General features: G+C 40.2%; 1 protein-coding gene and 1 long non-coding RNA gene across 8 annotated transcripts in view; one reads left to right on the top strand and one right to left on the bottom strand.

Annotated features, from left to right (window-relative positions):
* Positions 1-408: 408 nt before the first annotated feature.
* LOC123333275 lies at positions 409-4,157 on the bottom strand. Its single transcript, XR_006550534.1, has 3 exons — positions 3,879-4,157; positions 2,904-2,997; positions 409-784 (listed from the first exon to the last, which is right to left on the bottom strand). It is a non-coding gene; the product is annotated as an uncharacterized LOC123333275 (long non-coding RNA).
* Positions 4,158-4,490: 333 nt separating this feature from the next.
* The window catches only part of CPM (carboxypeptidase M), a 70,991-nt gene continuing 54,370 nt past the window's right edge, over positions 4,491-21,111 (top strand). For 2 of the 7 annotated variants that reach the window (XM_044941600.2, XM_044941602.2), the window contains exons 1-2: positions 4,722-4,808; positions 5,103-5,265. In XM_044941600.2, the coding sequence (XP_044797535.2) occupies positions 4,754-4,808; positions 5,103-5,265 (218 nt within the window). In that variant the 5' untranslated portion in view covers positions 4,722-4,753. Of the gene's footprint in view, positions 4,612-4,721; positions 4,809-5,102; positions 5,266-6,228; positions 6,339-21,111 lie in introns of those variants that run through there. The other 5 variants (XM_044941601.2, XM_025283940.3, XM_025283941.3 and 2 more) reach the window with 5 other exon arrangements.

Genomic DNA, 21,111 nt, shown 5'->3' with positions numbered 1-21,111 from the left:
TAAAGAAATAAGGATATGCTCAAAAATTTAGTTCTAAGACCATTTACTGTGTATAAGGGCAAAATATCAGAAGCAAGCGTGCAGCATTAGGGGACTACATAATGCCTAAATTTATTTTCAGAATTGCTGTTACTGGGTAAGTGGAATTTGTAGATTTTAAATATTTCTTTACCTTGTTCATATTTTCTTGTGACACTTTTGAAAGAAGGAAAAAGCAATATTGAAGGTCACAAAGTCTAGTTTCACCGGTCTGCCCATTCTTGTTGACAATTATTGTGGTATTTAACCCCTGACTATAGTCACTAGTCACCAGGCTTCTCTGGTGGCTTAGTGATAAAGAATATGCCTGCCAATGCAGGAGGCAGGGGTTCCATCCCTGGGTGGGGAAGATCCCCTGGAGAAGGAAATGATAACCCAGTCCAGTATTCTTCCCCAGGAAATCCCATGGACGTAGGAGCCTAGTGGGCTACAGTCCATGGGGTTGCAAAAGAGCTGGACACGACCTAGTGACAACTTTAACAACGACAACAAAAAAATAGTCACTATAGTCTTCCCTTCTGCTCTAATTCCTGCCACTCTCTTAGGGAATTTCAGAGTCCCATGACAGAATCATCCACCTGCTCCCCGAGCTTTTAAAATTCCTTAATATCCCATTTCCAATGTCCTTCTTCACTTCTGTAATTCACTCCAGAGAAGTTTTAGATCTTGTCTTCATTGAGAATTGTTTATCTCTGACACTTCTGTGCTTTTTGCTCTTTTAGGTGAAAATGGCTTCATTGTTTTTCTGATGAAAAGAAGTAACACATGTATAACTGCAAATTGTTTTCAGAAAATACAGAAAGATTTTAAAAGAAAAATCAGAACCTTGCAACTCAAAGCTTACCACTCTGCAGTTTGTAACCCTTTAAACTTTTTACTAGGAATAGTTTTGTTTGTTTGTTTGCTTTCCAAAGTGGGAATTGACTATTCATTTACTTTCACAATCTGCTTTTTGCCACTCAATGACTTATCTTTCCAAGCCAATAAATACAGACCCACATCATCATTAATATGACTGAAAAATAATTTATTGTAAGGCTTCAAGGAGATCCAACCAGTCCATCCTAAAGGAAATCAGCTCTGAATATTCATTGGAAGGACTGATGCTGAAGCTGAAACTTCAATACTTTGGCCACCTCATGCAAAGAACTGACTCATTGGAAAAGACCCTGATGCTGAGAAGGATTGAAGGCAGGAGGAGAAGGGGATGACAGAGGATGAGATGGTTGGATGGCATCACTGACTCAATGGACATGAATTTGAGCAAGCTCTGGGAGTTGGTGATGGACAGGGAAGCCTGGCATGCTGCAGTCCATGGGGTTGCAAAGAGCTGGACACGACTGAGCGACTGAACTGAAGGCTATAATATTCTTTATCTAACCCAAGGTGTCTCAATCTCAACACCAGAATTTGGGGCTAGTAAATTCTTTGTTGTGGGAGGCTGTGTTGTCACTGAAGACAGTTTAGCAGCATTCCTGCCCTCTACCCACTAGATGCCAATAGCACTGTCCTCCTCCCCCACCCCAAATCAATCAAATATTTCACACCTATTCCCAAATGTCACCTGTGGCCAGTATCAACCCCCCAGTTGAAAACCACTGATATAATCAACCTGCCATGTTTTTGTTTATCTACTTTGTCACGATTGAAAACAGGTGCTTTCACAAACTCGGCTCAATGTTATACAGAAGCCTGGATGGGAGGGGAGTTTGGGGAGAATGGATACATGTATATGTATGGGTAGTCCCTTTGTTGTGAAATTATCACAACATTGTCAATCGGCTATACCCCAACACAAAGTAAAAAGTTAAAAAACAGTGGTGCTTACAAATATCCTAACATATAAACTTAGCACTTCTCCAAACTACTTCTATAGCTTAAGTTTTTATCAAGGAAGAGCATATTTTAAATTTCAACGTCCATTCTCCAGATTTCCTCCCAGAAATATTGTAGCAATTTATAATACCACTAAAATAGCAGGGATGTCATTTTCCCAGATCCTGTCCATTTCTAGGTACCATCAATTTTTTAATCTTTCTTGGTAATAAGCAAAACAAAGTATTAATTTGCCCTTCTAATGTGTAATTCTTTGATTGCTACTCAGGTTAGTAGCTTTTACTATGTTTATTGACGATTTGTATTACTGCTTTGGTGAACTGCCTATTAATGTCCTTGCCCATTCTTGATTTTGTAACGTCTATCAATTCTTCCAGTTTGCAATTTTTTTGGTAACCTTTGAGATTTCCTGAATAAAATGTATACGTTTTTATGATGTTAAATTATCTGCCTTATTATGGTTTTACCTATAGTGGTGTCATGCTTAGAAAGATCACCTGTGTTAACTGTAGTGTTTTAGTCTTTTATGCCAACCTTATGTACCTCCATATCTTTCACACTCTAACACTAAGCCTTTTTGACCTGTGAAGTAAAGTGAAGTGAAGTCGCTCAGTCATGTCTGACTCTTTGCCCATGGCCTCTAGCCTACCAGGCTTCTCCATCCATGGGATTTTCCAGGCAAGAGTACTGGAGTGGGTTGCCATTTCCTTCTCCAGGGGATCTTCCTAACCCAGGGATCGAACTTGGGTCTTCTGCATCGCAGGCAGACGCTTTAGGGATCATCTGGAAATCTTATTAAAATGTATGTTCTGATTCAGTAGGTTTGGAGTGAAATAAAGGATTCTGCATTTCCAGCAAACTCCCAGGTGATGTCAATGGTGTCTGGACCATACTTTGAGTGGCTAGGTTCTGGACCTTCAGCCCCCAAATCCCTATTCTCCCTACCTCCTTTCTCTGATTGGCTTTCTCCTGAATTTGCTTCTCTTCCTACCTACTATGAACCCCAAGCACAGCAATTTCAACTATACCTCACTCCTTTGTTTATCTGGAATAAGAACCCTGGCAATCTCCATCCCAGTATGGACCAAGCCATATCTTCTCCAGTCTCCAGCCACGTCACCACTAAAAGAAATCACATAACTGCCACTTGCTTCTGTAACAAATGTATGATTTTTAACATCAGGTCAGAAATCCTTCACTTTGTTCCTTGACAGTTCCCTTTCCCATTCTTTACAGTAATTTTGCCTAAATTTAATCTCCTCAACCCTATTCCACCTCCCTTCAGGCCTCTGACGAATGAATAACAAAGAACTTCTTAAAGTCATACAGTAGAAATAACAGAAGAGTAACTGCTGCATACTTTTTTTTTTGAGTCCGCTCAGCAACTCAACAACATCATCATAAGATTTTCCAACTCTTAGAAATTTGGCTTAAAGATTTATGAATTAAACTAGGTTATTTACTTAATAGACATCTCCCAGTTATTTAGGTAAGTACAATTATCATTTCCATCTTACAGACTAGGAAACTAAGGTACAGTGAGTTGACACAACCAATGAGTGTCAGAGTAAGGACGGAAACCCAGGTTAGATGCTCTTAAACCTCTCTACTCTGCCTCCTGGGAAGGTTCCTAAATGCTTGGTGTATCTACCTATCACAAAGAAGAGTGACTAGCAATTTTCAACTCTGGAAGGCACATTTCATTCACATTCCCAGGCCTCAGAAATTCTGTTTAATTCGTCTGGGGTAGTGCCCTGGCTCTACTGTTTTTAGTCTGTTAAAGGAGAATGTTATCCTAAATCAGTGCTTTTCAAACGTTTTACATTTACTGGACCCTTGGCACAAGTCTCCTGTTACCCTGATAGGTAATGTATAAGAGGTGTGTGAGGTGTTTGCCCTCCCCACACACCCTCTCAGGTTTTGGTCAAGTCCTTGCTGTCCCTAGTGCAAACACAGACCATTCCATCCTTCCAGAAAGAAGCATTTTAGGCCCTGAAACTGACCTGGGCAGCGTTGGTGGAGGGATCGTCGACATTACGATGACTCTGATGCCTTCTTACACATGATTTCCAGGTTGTCAGTGTTCAATTTAACTTTGATTTAGTCAAACTTCCCTGGTGGCTCAGCTGGTAAAGAATCTGCCCACAGTGAGGGAGACCTACTGGGTTGGGAACGGCTACACACTCCTTTACTCTGGCTTGGAGAATTCCATGGACTGTATAGTGTCCTTGGGGTCGCAAAGAGTCGGACACGACTGAACGACTTTCTCTTTCTTTCATACACTATAAATATTTGTCGGAAATTTTCCTGGATTCCACAAGATCCATTTAAAACTTCTGAACACACGTTCTGAAACGCCACGCGACCACAGGGCTGGGGGCGCCTGGAGCGTCTTAGAGCCTGGCCGTGGCGAGTCGAAGAGCGTAAGAGCCCGCCTGCAGCTGCGGCGGCCCGGGACTCACAGCGAATCTTGGGGTTCCAGGTGAGCCCCGGGCTTGCCGGCCCGCACCGCCCAACGCGAGAAGCAGTCCCAGCCCTTGCTGCAGCTGTTGGGCGGAGCGCCGGGGACCCCTACATCGGACGGAGCCGTGGCAGAGGTGAGGATACTTCCAACCTAGGGCGCCGGCAAAAACTAAGACCACGCAAGGTAACTCGGTTTCGGGAAGCTCTGCCACGCCTCGGCACAAGCCGCCGCGCCCTGGAATCCTCGCGCCGCGTGGGCGCCGGCGGGCTCAGGTGAGAAGCAGGCAGAGATGCCCGGGTCGCCCGGCTAGACCTCGCCCCGGAGTGCCTCCCGCGGTGTCTGAGTGGGCCAAAGCGACGTCAGTTAGATGTCGAGGGCGGGACCTGAACTCGCCCGCCCCCTGGCCCAGCTATAATGTCTGGTCTCGGGAAGCGGCTGCAGCCAGGCGGCGGTGTGCGCCTGGGCAGGGGTGAGGCCTGGGGCGCGCGGGGTCAGGCGCAGCTGCTGCGACTGACGGGCGGTGGGGACGTGGGGAAGGGCTGGGTGGGCTACGGGATGGTGGGCACCTGGGGCTGCCGGTGCTCTGGGTACGCTAACTCCTGAAGGTGTTACTTACAACTTTTACCTCTTTCGGAAGCAGCGAGCTTTAGTGTCGGGAGATCTGATACTAGAGAGCAGAGCGGGAGCTAGTAGCATTCACATTTTCCCTCCACCCCACCGCCTGCCTTATCTGCTCAGCTTTATTATTTTTATTCATCTCTAGAACATGGACTGCGCCCGCCTCTGGCTAGGGCTGCTGATGCCTGCGGTAGCTGCCCTGGACTTCAGCTACCACCACCAGCCAGAGATGGAAGCGTTTCTGAAGAATGTTGCCCAAAACTACAGTTCTATCACTCACTTACACAGTATCGGGAAATCTGTACAAGGTAGGGCGCGTCTCCTGTACTTTCCAAAACCCCTAGTCCTCACTTTCATTCATCAAATATACCTTAGCTTCCTGTCCCCTTTCTGTGAAGCTACTCAGAGGGGCTCCAGGCGAATCCATCACTGTCTCGCGTGTAGATTGTTTCTTCCTTGTGTGTTGCGTTGCTTTTTGTCAGGGGACTACTAAGATCTGAATTTTACTAAATGTCTCTGCTGTCATTCGGTGTCATTGAGTGCTTTGCGTGAATGGCGTTCTGATTTTGGATTTTGCAGACAGATTTCTTGGAATGAATATTTTAGTCTTTAGTTTTCTAGATAAACTTTTGCAAAGGAAGTCTGATTACCCATCTCAAGTTTCCCTTTTTGATGGCTTCTTTAAATATGATTCAGACTGTTAGGATCCTGTCTGCAAGTCTCTTTTAAATCGAAATAGTGCAGTTCTGTTGGTGAGATTTCTATATCATGTATAATTAGCCCTATGGCTTAAAGTTATGTAAAAAAAAAAAAGTGACTCGTACTGATTAAAAGGCTGTTTTAAAAATTATTCATTGGAATAAGACAATTGCTGAATAATAAGTGTACCATAGCAGTGACTGGTATTGCTCCTAGTATTTTCATGCTCATTTTTAAAATACTTTATTTTAATTTGGAAGCCATTTATTGAGTATAAACATATAAATTATATTAATTCTTTTTTAGTAGATAGGAAAACTGAATCATAGTAAAATGAGTATTTTGCCCAAGAACACCCCAGATCATGAGTGAGTTTTATAACCAGGATTGGCACGCAGATCATTCTGCTTCAAGGCTTAAATATTTGGGGGAAAAGACAAATAATTTTACCACGTATTATTAATCTTATATTGGTACTTCCCCCAAAACATACCAGTTGACTTAATACTTTTAAGCTTTGTCAAGTGTATGTAATTTGGATCTCAACTCTTTTTTTTTTTTTTCCACACCAGAATAATACTTTAACAATCTGCAAATCTGTTCTTTTGGTTTTAAGTCCTGCAAAATGAATGGTAAATCAAAGATCTGTGCACGAGTCTCTTGGATCTCAACTCTTTATAAGGTGTGTTTCAACCCCAACTGAATTTTAGCTCTGTGTTTTTCAGCCAATTTGGGAGTCTCTTAATCACCATATTCTGAAGTAATCATTTCCCAAAAACTTAAGGCCGTGGTTTATATTGTAAGCAGTGTTCCATAAGTTTGCTTATATGCAATGCAACAGAAAAATCCTAGGCTTGTGTGTAATGGCATCTTTGTTTTTAAACAGCATTGCTAAAGAGTTGGTGCCAGAATTATTCTATATAGCTCTATAATTCAAAATTATAGAGATTGAATGTATGAGAAAGCATATCTTGAATCAGCATACATATATAGCCTTTTGAAATTGTTTTCCCCAGGGGTAAAGAAGAGCAACTTTAAAAGATCTCAGAATACTAATTATATCAATAAAGGAAATACAGAGCACAGCTGACTTGAGTTATTGTTCAGTCATCATTTAAACCACAAGGCAATGTGAATGTTGTTAATTTTTAAGTACTAAGTGAGTTAGCTTTTCTTTTTTCAAGCACAAAGTGCTTGTGCAAGAAAATCAGGGACTCTCGCTCAATGTCAGCCCGCTATTTTGATCTACCCTGCATGCTATCAGACTATAGCAATAATGACAGCCAGCAAGCTTTAATTGTTTTTACCTGTGTGCACTCTTATAGTTAAAGGACTGGGGAATTATCATGTAAAAAATACAATGATGCTAGTTTAGGTCAAAAGTTTGTATTGAGTATGCTCTGAATAATTACTCTGATTAAGAAAAGTCCCAAATCTGCTATTGGGTTCCGAGCAGGAGGTTAAACTGTACACTGGTAACTGGGAGCTGGTTGCCAGGGCATCCTTGCATGGTTGTTGGTACTCTTTTTGCTAGATGGACAGTTTTCCCTGGCCATCTTGCCCTCGGATGTAAGATGCTTACTTAGCAAACATGATTTACCATATGTGTTATTTATTTTTCTTTTTTTATTATGAATGTGGACAACCTACCTAGAAGGGAAAGTAATATTTCTACCTTGCCAATTTATTTTTAGCTTTTGTAAATGCCTGTCACATGTATTATCACTGCTGTGATTATGGATTATAGTCTGCTTTCTTTCTCCCAGTTCATATTATTTCATTACGTATTTCTATGAATTGAATGGTTTGCTATAGTGTGAATTGGTTGCTATATAATATTTTATGTTGATTATGTTAATTTCTTAGTCATCTTTGAGCCATCTATATAGTTTCTGGTGGCCTCTGTTATAAAGAGTGATGCCAAAAAAAATGCATGTCATGATTAATGCCCTTCTATTATAATTGATTATTTTTTCAGTTTTTAATTTTGAAATGTTTGAAACCTACACAAAAGCTCTGCACACAACGTCATTCATCATTAGAGAAATGCAAATCAAAACCACAATGAGGTACCATCTCACACCAATCAGAACGGCTGTCATCAAAAAGTCTACAAACAATACTGGAGAGGGTGTGCAGAAAAGGGCACCCTCTTATACTGTTGGTGGGAATGCAAACTGGTACAGCCACTGTGGAGAAGAGTGTAGAGATTAGAACTACTGTATGACCCAGCAATCCCACTGCTGGGCATACACACTGAGGAAGCCAGAATTGAAAGAGACACATATACCCCAATGTTCATTGCAGCACTATTTACAATAGCTAGGACATGGAACAAAAAGTCGGACACGACTGAGCGACTGAACTGAACTCTGAGGACATGGAAGCAACCTAGATGTCCATCAGCAGATGAATGGATAAGCAAGCTGTGGTACATATACACAATGGAATATTACTCAGCTATAAAAAAAATAACACATTTGAGTCAACTTTAATGTGGTGGATGAAACTGGAGTCTATTATACAGAGTGAAGCAGGTCAGAAAGAGAAACACAAATACTATATATTAACACATATATTTGGAATTTATAAAGATGGTCATGACAGTCCTACATACAGGGCAGCAAGAGACACAGATATAAAGAACAGACTTGGGCTCTGTAGGACAAGGAGAGGGTGGGATGATTTGAGAGAATAGTGTTGAAACATGTATATTACTGTATGTAAAATAGATGATCAGTGCAAATTTGATTCATGAAGCAGGGCACCCAAAGCCAGTGCTCTGGGACAACCCAGGGGGATAGGGGTGGGGAGGGGATAGAAGCGGGGTTCAGAATGGGGGAACACATTATACCTGTGACTGATTCATGTTGATGTATGGCAAAAATCATCATCACAATACTATAATTATCTTCTCCTATCTTTTTAATTATTCCTAAGTCCCTTTGTCGAGTGTGTTTGGCACATATTCAGTGATTTTTTATGTTTGTTTAGTGGCTTGAATATTTGCCAAAGGAAAGTCTTGTGAAGCAAGCAGAAAAGTGTGCCATTTGTGTCCTGCCATCAGATAGCCCCCTTTAAAATACAAATGTATTTGTTGTATCAATAGACTCCCCAGCTTTTCTCTTCACATCCCCTCAAATTAGTTCTAGGACCATTTTAAATAAGGTTTCCTACATCTATTCTAAGAATCTTGTCTTGCCTCTTGCTAAGCCTAACCTTTATCTGAATAAGGAAGGTTGCAAAGGTCAAGGATTAGATAACAATGTTATAAAGTGCTTTCCACGTGTTGGGTGTTTTAATACGTTTTTTAAATCTCAACATCTCAAAGTAGGCATTAACGTCATTTACAGAATGGGTCCAGTGAGGTACAGATAAGTCAATTAACTTGCTGAAGATCACACAGCTGACAAGTATTAGGTCTCAAGCACATCTTTCTCATCAAGGAAGCAGTTCCACATAGATGTGGTTGCATGGAGATTGTGATAGTTAGTGGAGGGTTTCAGAGTCATGTTTTGGGCACATTTGATCTGAAAATAAAGCTTCTGCCAAGATCCAGCACAGTAGTCAGTTGCCACTTGTCTATTGAGCAGTTGAAATGTGACCAGACCAAATTAAGATGAGCTAAAAGTGACTCTGAAGATTTTAATACCAAAAAGTAAAGTAGTCCATTAATATTTTATACTGATTCCTTGTTAAAATGTAATATTTTAAATATATAGGTGAAATAAGACATTTAAAAATTAACTTCACCTGGTTTTAATTTTGTTAACATGGTTGTGGTTTCTAAAACATTTTAAATTACATATGACTTGCACTGCATTTTGGGCTGTGCTGATCTGGACAGAAATTTATTATGAGCAATTTTTTTTCTGAGTACAAAAGGAACTGAAGTTCATTTAGACATTTGGGAAGTTATAACAAAGCACCAAGAAGAAAATTAAAATCTCACCATCCAAAGGAAACATGTAGTAAACTTGAAAGACTATATGCCCTTTGTGTCTTTCTCCCCTCCCACTGAGTTAAATGACTTGCTTGCCTGTGCAAACATATTTCTAAAACTTAGCTTTTAATGCCTGCTACGTGTCCTATCAATGGATGTACTATTGTTTATTTAACTTAGACCCCACTGATGAACATTTAGTTTGTTTCTAAACTTTTCCTGTTATTAAAAAAAAAATGGAGGTTCAAAAGGGAGGGGACATGGGTAGACCTATGACTGATTCATGTTGATGTATGGCAGAAACCAACACAATATTGTAAAGCAATTATCCTTCAATTAAAAATAAATTAATAAAAAAAATTTAATGCCATAGAGAACATCTTTGTAGCTAAGACAACTAAAGTTGTCAGAGTGCACACAGGCTTGGTAACCACAAGGCCCAAGTTCAAATTCCAGATTCTCTATTTTGTAGCAGTGTGACCCTGGGTGGTTAGAATACGTTCTGGATCATGGCAAAGTATTACGTAAGCACTGTCGTTCAGGATAAGAACTGCTATTGAGGATACATTTCCAAAAAGGAAATTACCAACACTTAAAGCAGTTTTATGTTGATACATGTAACCAAACTTATTTCCTAAGAGTGTATTGATTTGATAATCGCACAAGAAATGTATGCTTAACTCTTCTAAATCTTATATCAGTGATAAATCAGGCATTAGTGGCTTTAAAGATTTCTGTAGTATTTGTCAAAGGGTACAGGGTTTGGTCATCAGGATGAATATGTCCTAGGGATCTACTGTACGGTGGAGTGCCTGTAGTTAACAATATTGTTTACTTTAACATTTGCTAAGACAGTAGATATGCTGACTGTTTTGATGATGATGATGAAAGATCACTGTACCATGATTTTTTCATGATTGTTTAAAGTATAAAGGAGAATTTACTTCTCATGCATTTACCTCACGAACTCTCACTGTCCTATATTCATTCAACAGATATTTTATTGAATTTCTCTGCCAGGAATCTTCATAACATTGCATATGCTCAAAAATCTTCCTAGAATTGGCTTAGATTCCAGCCCCAAAGAGGCATGCACTGTGTTTATGTATGCAGATCTCTCATTGCCTACTACCCTTGACTACTACTATCTCTCATTGTCTACTACCTTTGACTAGATTTTGACTAGCAATTTACCCTCGGAAAAGAACATTGTATTTAAGACTTTTGCACGATGTTCAGTTTTCTGTCACTCTGTTCATTTCCCAAATGTGATTGGACAGCCAGTTTGCTTGAGATCCTGCATAAAATGCTTTTTGTGATGTAAATATTGACATATTGAGGACTAAATACCAAGAAGACCATTAAAATCTAGGAATTTCAGCTGTAATATACATGTTTGTGATTTCAGATTACATTGAGTTAGCCTTTCCCCTTCTTTAACTTGAAATGTAAGGTCCTTTTCTGAAACATCTTAGGAATATCAGCCTTGTTTTATAACCACTCAGTTTCTTAAAGACACTGCTTTTTTTTTTTTTTCTTACAAGGAAATGATTTAGATTTCCACCATATTTGTAGGATGATATTTGAAGAGGATGAGATAGAATATCCAAAAAATAACAGAATTTTACTCTGCTTCTTGTGTCTAGGAACAATTTTTGTTCCAAATCTCAAATATATCCAAACACCAATACTCTAGGGCCATTTGAAACTTAAAGGATAGTGACAGCCGACATTAATTGAATTTTACTCTTTACCTAGCACTTTACACATACACCTCACCTAATCACTCTAGCAAGAGTGTGAAATACCATTATTACCCTTCAATTCACATGGGAAGAATTGAGATTGAATGAATCATCCATAGTCAGTAAATGACAGAGGAGTGATTGGAACCAAAGTCTGCCTTGCCCAATAGTGAACCCTTAAAAGCACTTTGCTGAAGAGAAAAGTTTCTCCTGTTACCTTTTCTCTCTTTTTGTCCCTTTCCCCTCCCCCACACATCCTTGCCTCTCCCCTTGCCCCGATCCCTATGATTCTGAAAAAGTAGACAAGCATACTCTATCATCCAAGGAAAGGCCTGTTTTAAATGCTTTTTGTGCTGAGTGATATTCTGTAGAACTCCTTGACCCCCTGTCAGTATTTGCACTTTCATCCAAAGCAGTGTGAATTCCATATTTTTGTGTAGACTTAATTTTTTTCTTTATGCCAAAACTGTTTGATTATGAGGCAAAAGGAGAAGGCTGAAGTTCTGGTTTGCACACTTTGGGGACACCCACCCACCTAAATGCCATCTCTGAAGTTGATAATAGTGTTTCTCATTAAGAGCAGTACCGCCCCCTAGGGGGAAAATTTGAAAATTGAGGGGCGGTTTAGGCCATAACCTTGAAGTCTTTGGATGGGGGACCTTGCTGATAATGCACCCCCCTGGTGTTGTTAACAATACACAGAATTGTCATGCATAGTGAAAAATCGTCCCCCATACTTTCTAATGTCTTCCATAAGTGAAAGACAAGCTTACCATCATCTGAACCTAAAACCAATTCTTTTATTTATAAATGCAAAATATTTTCCTTCACAATATTAATATGTAACAAGCTTTCCAGGAAGGTAACTATAGGTAAATCGAGGAAAATTTTATTATGTTTTTCTCTGAACTTGATTTTGAGATATTTCACATAAAATCCTGACACCAGTGGGCACACAGCTGTATCAGTCTGCATTTGTAATAAATGCCTTCACTGTGAGTCTCAAGAATTGATACAAGCATCTTTTTCATTGTGTCCTTTAGTGGACGGTGCCCAAATATTTACATATTGATAACATGTTTTATTATAAATTGCTTTCTTTTTTTCCCTTGATATATAAATCTTTTTGAAATTACCTAGGCAAATATTTTCTGTGAATTTTATGCCAGCATAGTAAATAAAGGAAGAGTTGTGAAATATTGGGTGTGAAAAGAGGCACCGACTGATGGGGTTTGGAACTGTTGGTCTAAAACCACAGATGCAGAGAGCTGATAAGGACCCTCTTCAGGTTTGTGTAGCCAGCGTCCAAAAGGTATTTGGTTTCTGTTCTTAACCAAAAAACTGTGTGTCTGGAGGTAGCACCACAGTGACAAACAGAATCTAGAGTTGAGAACTAACTGCTGTTCACCCTGTTTCCTTCCTTTATTTTGTGCATTTAGAGTGTCCCTTTCTCAAAGAATACAAAGTCAGAAAGTAAGATAAGAATATTACAGTAAAAAAAAAGGAAGTATAGTTGATTTACAATGTTATATTTCAGGTGTACAGCCAAGTGATTTAGTTTCTATATACATAAAATATGTGTGTGTGTATATATATTTCAGATTCTTTTCCCTTATAGGTTATTACAAAAAAGTTAAATTTTTAAAGATTATATCAAATACCAACATGCATTTGGGTTAATGGAAAGAGATTAAATCAGAACTTCCTATCGAGTGATTTAAAGCAATTGATATTCTTTCTAGCTCTGTAGTCATTCAATGCAATATAAGATAGTAGTTTGCTGAGAAGGTAGGAAATCCTTATTTGAGTTTGTGTGCAAATAAACATTAAATAAAAAATACAAAAACAGACATAAGTTCCACATTAAAAATGTTTTCTCATGCCTGTTTTGTAAGGACTGCTGCATGTCAGATGGTTAAAAGTGCACATTTTCTGGTCTGTGGCCTTTCACATACATAACTTTATCAAAAGCTCAACTGGAGGTTTAATCTCCACAGCATCACAAAAATGCCACCAACTTCAAACAAGTTGGCTTCAAACTGGCTCCTCAGACTCAGGCTCCTCAGGCTTCTGAACCTCCGAAGAGCTTCCTGAAGATAACAGCCTTCATGGTGGGGTATAAAGGCATTAACAACAGGGTAAACCCTTCAAATATGCAGGCACTGTCCCAAAGTCTGGGAGAAGAAAGCAAACCTGCAATCTGTATAAACAAAGAGCTTTCAGGGAGTTGTTTACGCAGTTTTTAAAAATTGCTCGGATAGAAATCTCTGAGGGAACTAGAAGCACACTAAGGAGCACAACCACAGTCACCTGAGCTGACAGTCCTCCCGACACGTAACTGAGCGCCCCTTCCCAACAGCGTGCACAGGAGTACTAGGAATGTCGTCGGGTGGACGCTGAGCACACTGCCGCATTTTCAGAGCAGGAATGGGTGTTGGGGACCACTCGATCATTTATTCCGTTGATTGAGCTGAATTCAAAGTGTTGTCTCCTCCTCGGAGCGTTTTTCTAGACGCTTGAGCAGAGGTAGACTCTTCCTGAGCATCTTCCAGCCCCTCTGTCTATATTGCACCTGGAGGGCAGGGCTTTTGTTCATCTGTGTATCATAGTTCCAAATATGCGCCGATTGTATGTGACAGGCGCTCTGAGGATCACAGCTGAAGAGTTTTTCCATGCATTGTAAAGGAAACTTGAATGTAAATACACTTTTATACAGTATAGTATATAGTATGCTATGTGTATGTATATAAGATGTTTATTTTTATGTGTACTTTTATAGACATTTATGTAGTTACACATACTATATGTAACTTTATGCAACGTTATATAGTATGTAGTATGTACCCATAAGTGTCAAGAAAATGAATTGTTTTCTGGCCATATAAAGTATTTTGCTCAAACTACAGTAAAATAGCATGATAACTTGGAGTGGTAATGGAGGACTCACAGTGAGTTACTGGCGTGTAGGAGGAGGCAATAGGGACGTTAGTGTCCTTCACGCAGTAAAGGGGATGACTGAACTGTTCACTGTCAACCTAAAGGGGTTTTGTCCCCCTCTCCCCTCAGCCCCCCAGATACTAACCAAATGTGTTAAAAGAGTAAATACAAGAGATACACACACAGACCCCTTTCCATTAACAAGAGTTTAAGTAAATATCCCTGGTTTTATTTGAACAGTGCAAAAATAATTCAAGTATATTTAGAGAATGTAAAAAAAAAGAGAGAGAAAAGGACCGTGTGATGAAGCCCTCTTCACCCCCGCCACACACACAATGTTAAGCAGGTACTTGGAATCCCTTAATTTTAAGAGTCTTTTTTTTTTTCTTCCAAACTCAGCAATGCTTTACAGATTTAAGATGTACAGGTTTGGGAAATACAGAGGTCGACAGATTGAAGGTTGAAAGCATCTTTGATTTTTAATCCCTATTAAATATTCATTCCCTTGTTCATTGTTGGTAACTCAGTCAAGCCCATCCATTAAAATTCTTTTACGGGGCCTGTTTACTCTTGTGAAAGTAAACAGCATAGAGAGTGGGGATGTGTGGAGAGTATAGATCATTTTAACATGGAGCACTTCCACAGAAGTTTCCCCATTATTTTAATAATTAAATATATTTGCACCTTGGTAATAATACCAAATGGCAACCCACTCCAGTATTCTTGCCTGGAGAATCCCATTGACAGAGGAACCTCGAGGGCTGTAGCCCATGGGGTCGCAAGAGTCGGACACAACTTAGCAACTAAACCACCAAACTACCACCAATAATACCAAATGTGTGTGGAATTAAAGCTGAGATGCAGGTTGCTCAGTTGAGGAACACACTTACTCTTAGAGACTGAATAATCTTGCTGTCCTAGAGATAAGCCTGGCAGGGTTATCATTTGTTACCAGTAAATTCCTTTCTGTTTATGAAAAAAACAGACAAGTTTGGAAATACCACATTCTAGCCTTAACAAGCATTTAGTTGGGCCTGGTCATCTCCTGAGTTTTAGGAACGTATACTTCTAAATGTACAGACTGTCTTCAGATTCAGCAGCACACTCTAGCTCACAGTGTGGGGGTGGGCAGAGAGTGAGGAGGTTTTGAGGGTAGAGGAGTCGGCTGTATTCCAAGAACAGAAACGAGGCCAGTGGCGCCGGAGCACAGCGAGCAGGGGGGGGGAATGTAGTGGGCGTGGCTGGAGAGGGGTGCAGGGGACAGTCCATAGAGTGCCCGGCACACCAATCCAAAGAAGGAGAGCTTGAATGCTCTTCTGATAATAACAGGAAACTATGAATGGTTTTAATCAAAATGATGGCATCTGATGTGGGTTTAGAAACATTGTGACTTCGGCTGCTGTTGATGTCCTTCAGTCGCTACGTCATGTCTGATTCTTTGCAACCCCATGAACTAGAGCACGCCAGCCTTCCCTGTCTTTCACTATCTCCTGGAGTTTGCTCAGATTCATATCCATTGAGTCAGTGGTGCTATCTAACCATCTCATCCTCTGCTGCTCTCTGATGAGTAGAGAGTTAATTAGAAAGGGGAAAGCATAGACGGAGGGAAAATAATTGAGTTATAATAATCCAGGCACCGGTTAATGGTGGTGTTTTGGATGAAGATGCTGTATTAGAAATGGAGAGAAGTGTAGGGATGAGAGATTTGCTTTGGAAATAAAACCAACACTACTTGCTAATGGATTGGAAGAGAGTGGGCAGGGATCAGGGAACAATAAAAGATCCAGGATGACTTTCAGGTTTCCAGCTTGGGCAACTGAGTGTCTGAGGTATTATTTACCAAGATAGAAAACACTAGAAAAGGACAAGTTTTGGTTGAAACAAAGAGCTCTGATTTAGACAGTTTTTAGAAATTTGAAATCCTTAAAAGATACCAGTGGGAATGTCCAGTAGACAGGTGTATAGGTGGAGTTTGGAGGAAAGTTTTGACTATAGAAATAAACTTGAGGTTCATCAACATGTAGATGGCATTGACACCTATGTGATTAAAAAAAAAAAAATCTAACGAGAATAGAGTTAAAAGAGGGCCAGAATAGAGCTATAGGATACTGTAATCTTTTGAATCTGATAGAGATAGAAGCCAGCAAGGGAGATAGGAAAAAAAAGCAAGGGAGATAGGAAAAAAATCAGCAACAAAGTAGCAAAAAGATGAAAAGCAGTATCATAGACATCTTGAAAGGGCAGCAGTTCAAGAAGTAGGCTATCTTGGGGTCCCATGACCACCCACTAGTAAATTGCCAAAGGACCTGTGACTCTACAAAGTCATACTCATAGCCAGGATTAATGAAGCAAAAGACACAGTGCAGGCACAGCAGAATAATGATACATTTTGCCTGGAGAATCCCAGGGACGGCGGAGCCTGGTGTTCTGACATCTATGGGGTCGCACAGAGTCGGACACGACTGAAGTGACTTAGCAGCAGCAGCAGCAGCAACGACTAGAGAAGTCAGCATGGGCTTACCTGTTTTCAGTGAGGGTTGCACAGATGCATGCTTCTCTCCAACCTGAAGTCTGTCTCCACTCACAGAAGCCCACTCGAGTATTAGAGGCCCAGAGTTCTTCACAGGAGCTGGTCACATGACTATCGTGACCAGCCAGGACACATACCCACACTAAGTACCAGGTACCCATTATGAATATTACTGTTTACTTTAAACAATGCTTTAGGCCTGGTATATACTGACCCTTTGTCTTGCGGGTACAGAATAGCATCATTAATTAGAGAACATTGAAGGAGTAGTGCTCAGAATTTGGTTAAGGGCACTATGATGAGTTTAAGTGTTCTAGAGATAAGCAAGGAGGGAGTAAAATAGACCAGCTATGTCAATTCTTTCCTTGCAGAGGTCCTGGCCAACCATGTTGGATGCAGTTATAAGTGAAGTCTCACAGCCGTAAAGTTAAGTGATAGATCCCAAAGTTGCGTTAATTATTCTCTATCTCTAGACAGATTCATTCAATTTATTCAGCAAACATGTACCAAATGCTTAATATAGTTTGTGACATGTGCTGGGATAAAAATATAGAGGTAAGAAGTCAAATGTGGCCCCTGGCCTGATGGAGCTGATGATCTGAGAGGTGAAAGGGAAGGAAGAGACATCCTAATGAATGCAGATGGGATTCACCTTGGGGGACTCAATGGCAGAGGAACTGAAGGATAGAAGTGAGTTAGGTGAAAGGTGGAAGTTAAGGCCATAAATAGTGTGTTCAAAGGTCTGGTGGTGAAGGGGCATATGGACCTTGTGGAGCAAAAGTTGAATGTGGCTGGAGAGGACAGCATGAAGGGGTGAGAGGAGGCAAGATGGGCAGATTGTGGAAGACCTAGCCTACCTTGTGAAAGACTTCATGCTTCACCCAAAGGGAGTCGTCATCATCCTAGAGACTCCTGCCTGATAAGTTTGCTTTCTTAAGCAGAAAATTTCTGATTATTTTACAGTTCATTTTGCATTACAATAAAGATTCTCTTTAAGAAGTAAAGTCCAACAGCCATGTCTGGAATAAGAAAAATAGTGAGAAAATAGAAATACGCCAGGGTCAATAAACCAGAGCACCAGCAAAGCATAATATTAAACCTACAAAAATAAGAATAGTTCATCAGAACTAATCAGCATAAAGAGTTCTGATTTAAATACCATATTTGGGTCTGATTATTCATTTAAATCTAAAAGATCATTTATTTTTAATCATACAACTTAGCTAGAAGCATTTTAATGATGCATTGCACATAGTGTCTTTTTTGCCCTCACAGAGCACAGATCACACACAGATTTTTTTTTTTAATCGGTCATTTTGGAGACAAGTTATAGTTATGCCAGACTTATATACTGAAAGTATTTAATAATAATTAAATCTAGAATTCAGAGAGAAATGTTAGAATACCTAGGAATAGATACTTAAAATTTTTTTCCCAACTGTATTGAGATATAACTGATGTATAATTTTATGTAAGTTTGAATTGCATGATGTGATGATTTGAAACACATGTAACTGTAAAATCAGAAAAAGATTAGTTAACATCTCCTCCTCCTCACGTTTATACTATTTTGTTTTGGTGGTGGTGAGAATATTTAAGTCTGATCATTCATTCAGCAACTTCATATAATACAGCATTGTTCACTATAGTCACTGTGTGTGTTAGTCACTGACTTGTGTCTGACTCTTTGTGCAACCCCATGTGACTGTAACCCACCAGGTTCCTCTGTCCATGGAATTTTCCAGGCAAGAATACTGGAGTGGGTTGCCATTTCCTACTCCAGGGGATCTTCCTGACCCAAGGATTGAACCCAGATCTCCTGTATTGCAGATGGATTCTTTATTGCTGAGCCATCGGAAAAGCCTGTAATCATTGTACTGTCTGTTAAGTCCCCAGAATTTATAACTGGAAGTTTGTTTCCCTTGATCAACTCCTCCCCATTTCCCCTGCTTCCCAGCCTCTGGCAACCACCAATCCACTCTGTTTCTGTGAGTCCAGCTTTTTCAGATTCCACATGTAAGTCAGATCATAGCTGTGTCTTAGTTCACTTAGCATAATGCCCTCATTTCCTCCATGCTGCCACAGGTGGCAAGATTTCCTGCTCATTTATGGCTGAATAAAATTCCATGCTATGTGCATACCACATTTTCTCTATCATTCATCCATCTGTGGACGTTTAAGTTGTTTCCATGTTTTAGCTATTATGACTACTACTGTTTGAACTTGGGGGTGAAGATACCTCTTGGAGATACTGATTCTGTTTCCTTCAAGTAAATACCCAGAAGTGGAATTGCTGGGTGATACGGTAGTTATTGGGGCTTCCCTGTGACTCAGACAGTAAAGAATCTACCCGCAATGCAGGAGACCTGGGTTCAGTCCCTGGCAACCCACTCCAGTATTCTTGCCTGGAGAATCCCCACAAACAGAGGAGGCTGGCAGGCTAGAGCCCATGGGGTCACAAAAGAGTTGGACCTGACTGAGTGAATAACACTTTCACTTTACTTTTTCTTCATGGTAGATATAATTTTAATTTTGGGGGGTGGGGTGGAGGGGGAACTCCATACCATTTTTTATAGTGGCTGTACCAAGGTATGTGCCTACCAACCATGCACAAGATAGAAACACTTTCTATTTTAAAACAATATTGGAGTTATCATGAAATAGAGTTGACCCTTGAATATCATGAGCTTGGACTGCGTGGGTCAACTGTGGATTTTTTTTTAATAGTAAATACTACCGACTACATGATCTGCAGTTGGTTGAATCCTCTGAGGAGCCACAGATACAAAGGACTGACTAAATTACAAACAGGACTTTTGATTGTTCAGAGGCTTGGCACCCCTGACCCTTGTGTTGTTTACGAGTCAACTCTACAACCACTCAAACTTTTCAAGTGTTGTGTAGCAGCACAGAGAGGGAACTTAATCTTGGTCTCATTTTCTAGCAAGTTATTGAGTAGGAGCAGCGAGGATGAGAAAATGAAAGACCTGCAGCTGCTGTTTACTGAGTACCTGTCATGTGCCAGGCGCTCTGCTAGGCCCTTTGCAGATTTTCCTCACTTAAGCTATACAAAAGCTCTAAGTTATTTACATGCCTATCTTAGAGCTGAGAACAAACCGATTTCATAGATGAAGGAACTGATCCAAAATTGTGTCTTGGTAACTGATAGATTTGGGTTAATAATCCAAATGTGTCTTCCAGTAATTCATTCAGTCAACAACTGATTTATTGCCCTCCTGTTGTCTATCAGAACCTTGGCAGGAGGCTGCAAAGAACCCGGACCTTTCTCTTTAGGAACTAGGGCTGGGGCCTTATACCTGGTCACCTTAACGGGAAGAGTACCATAACAGGGCTGTAAATGTTGAAAAGCCTGGTATCCAGGGTGCTTGGGAAAGTCAAGAAAGGTTCATCAGGGAAGCTGATAATTGGACAAAGCTTTGACTATTCCCAGGCAGACAGGTGACAGGGTAGGAATTCTTGGTAAAATGAATGGAGAAAACAGACTGGAGCAAGGGGCAGGGTGAGAGTGTACTGCAAGCAGCATCTGGGGCACTGAATGCTGCCCTCATACACAGTGAAGGATAAAGAATTGACAGTGGTTTCCTGGGTTTTTTTCTTACTTTTTAAATTAATTTTTATTGGAGTATAGTTGTTTTACAATGTTGTGTTAGTTTCTGCTCTACAGCAAAGTGAATCAGCTCTATGTATACATATATTCCCTCTTTTTTGGATTTGCTTCCCATTTGGGTCACCACAGAGCACTGAGTAGAGTTCCCTGTGCTAATAGGTTGGTATAAAAGTAATTGCAGTTCAGACCATGAATTTTAAATCATTATAACTAGGCTCGAACACATTTTTTTTAATCAAAATAGGAACCATTACAATCAATACATTTTTGCCAATGAGAAATAAGTTTGTTTATTCCTATAGCATAAAAATCCATGCTTTGGGATTCCATAAACTTAAGGAAAGCATTTTCTGACTCCTGCTGGTTGTGATATTGTTTCCCTGCAAAAAGTTGTTGAGATGCTTGAAGAAGTGGTAGTTAGTTGGAGAGAGGTCAGATGAATATGGTAGATGAGGCAAAACTTCGTAACCCAATTCATTCAACTTTTGAAGCACTGGTTGTGAGACATGCAGTTGGGCCTTGTGTAGAAGAATTGGGCCCTTTCTGTTGACCAGTGCCAGCTACAGGCATTGCAGTTTTCAGTGCATCTCATCAATTTGCTGAGCCTACTCCTCAGATGTAATGGTTTCACCAGGATTCAAAAAGCTGTAGGGGATCAGACCAGCAGCAGAC

The sequence above is a fragment of the Bubalus bubalis genome, chromosome 4, assembly GCF_019923935.1.
Source record: "Bubalus bubalis isolate 160015118507 breed Murrah chromosome 4, NDDB_SH_1, whole genome shotgun sequence".
NCBI classification, from domain to species: Eukaryota; Metazoa; Chordata; class Mammalia; order Artiodactyla; family Bovidae; genus Bubalus; species Bubalus bubalis.
Note: the sequence above shows the minus strand (reverse complement) of the source record. Positions and strands in the feature narration are given on the sequence as shown.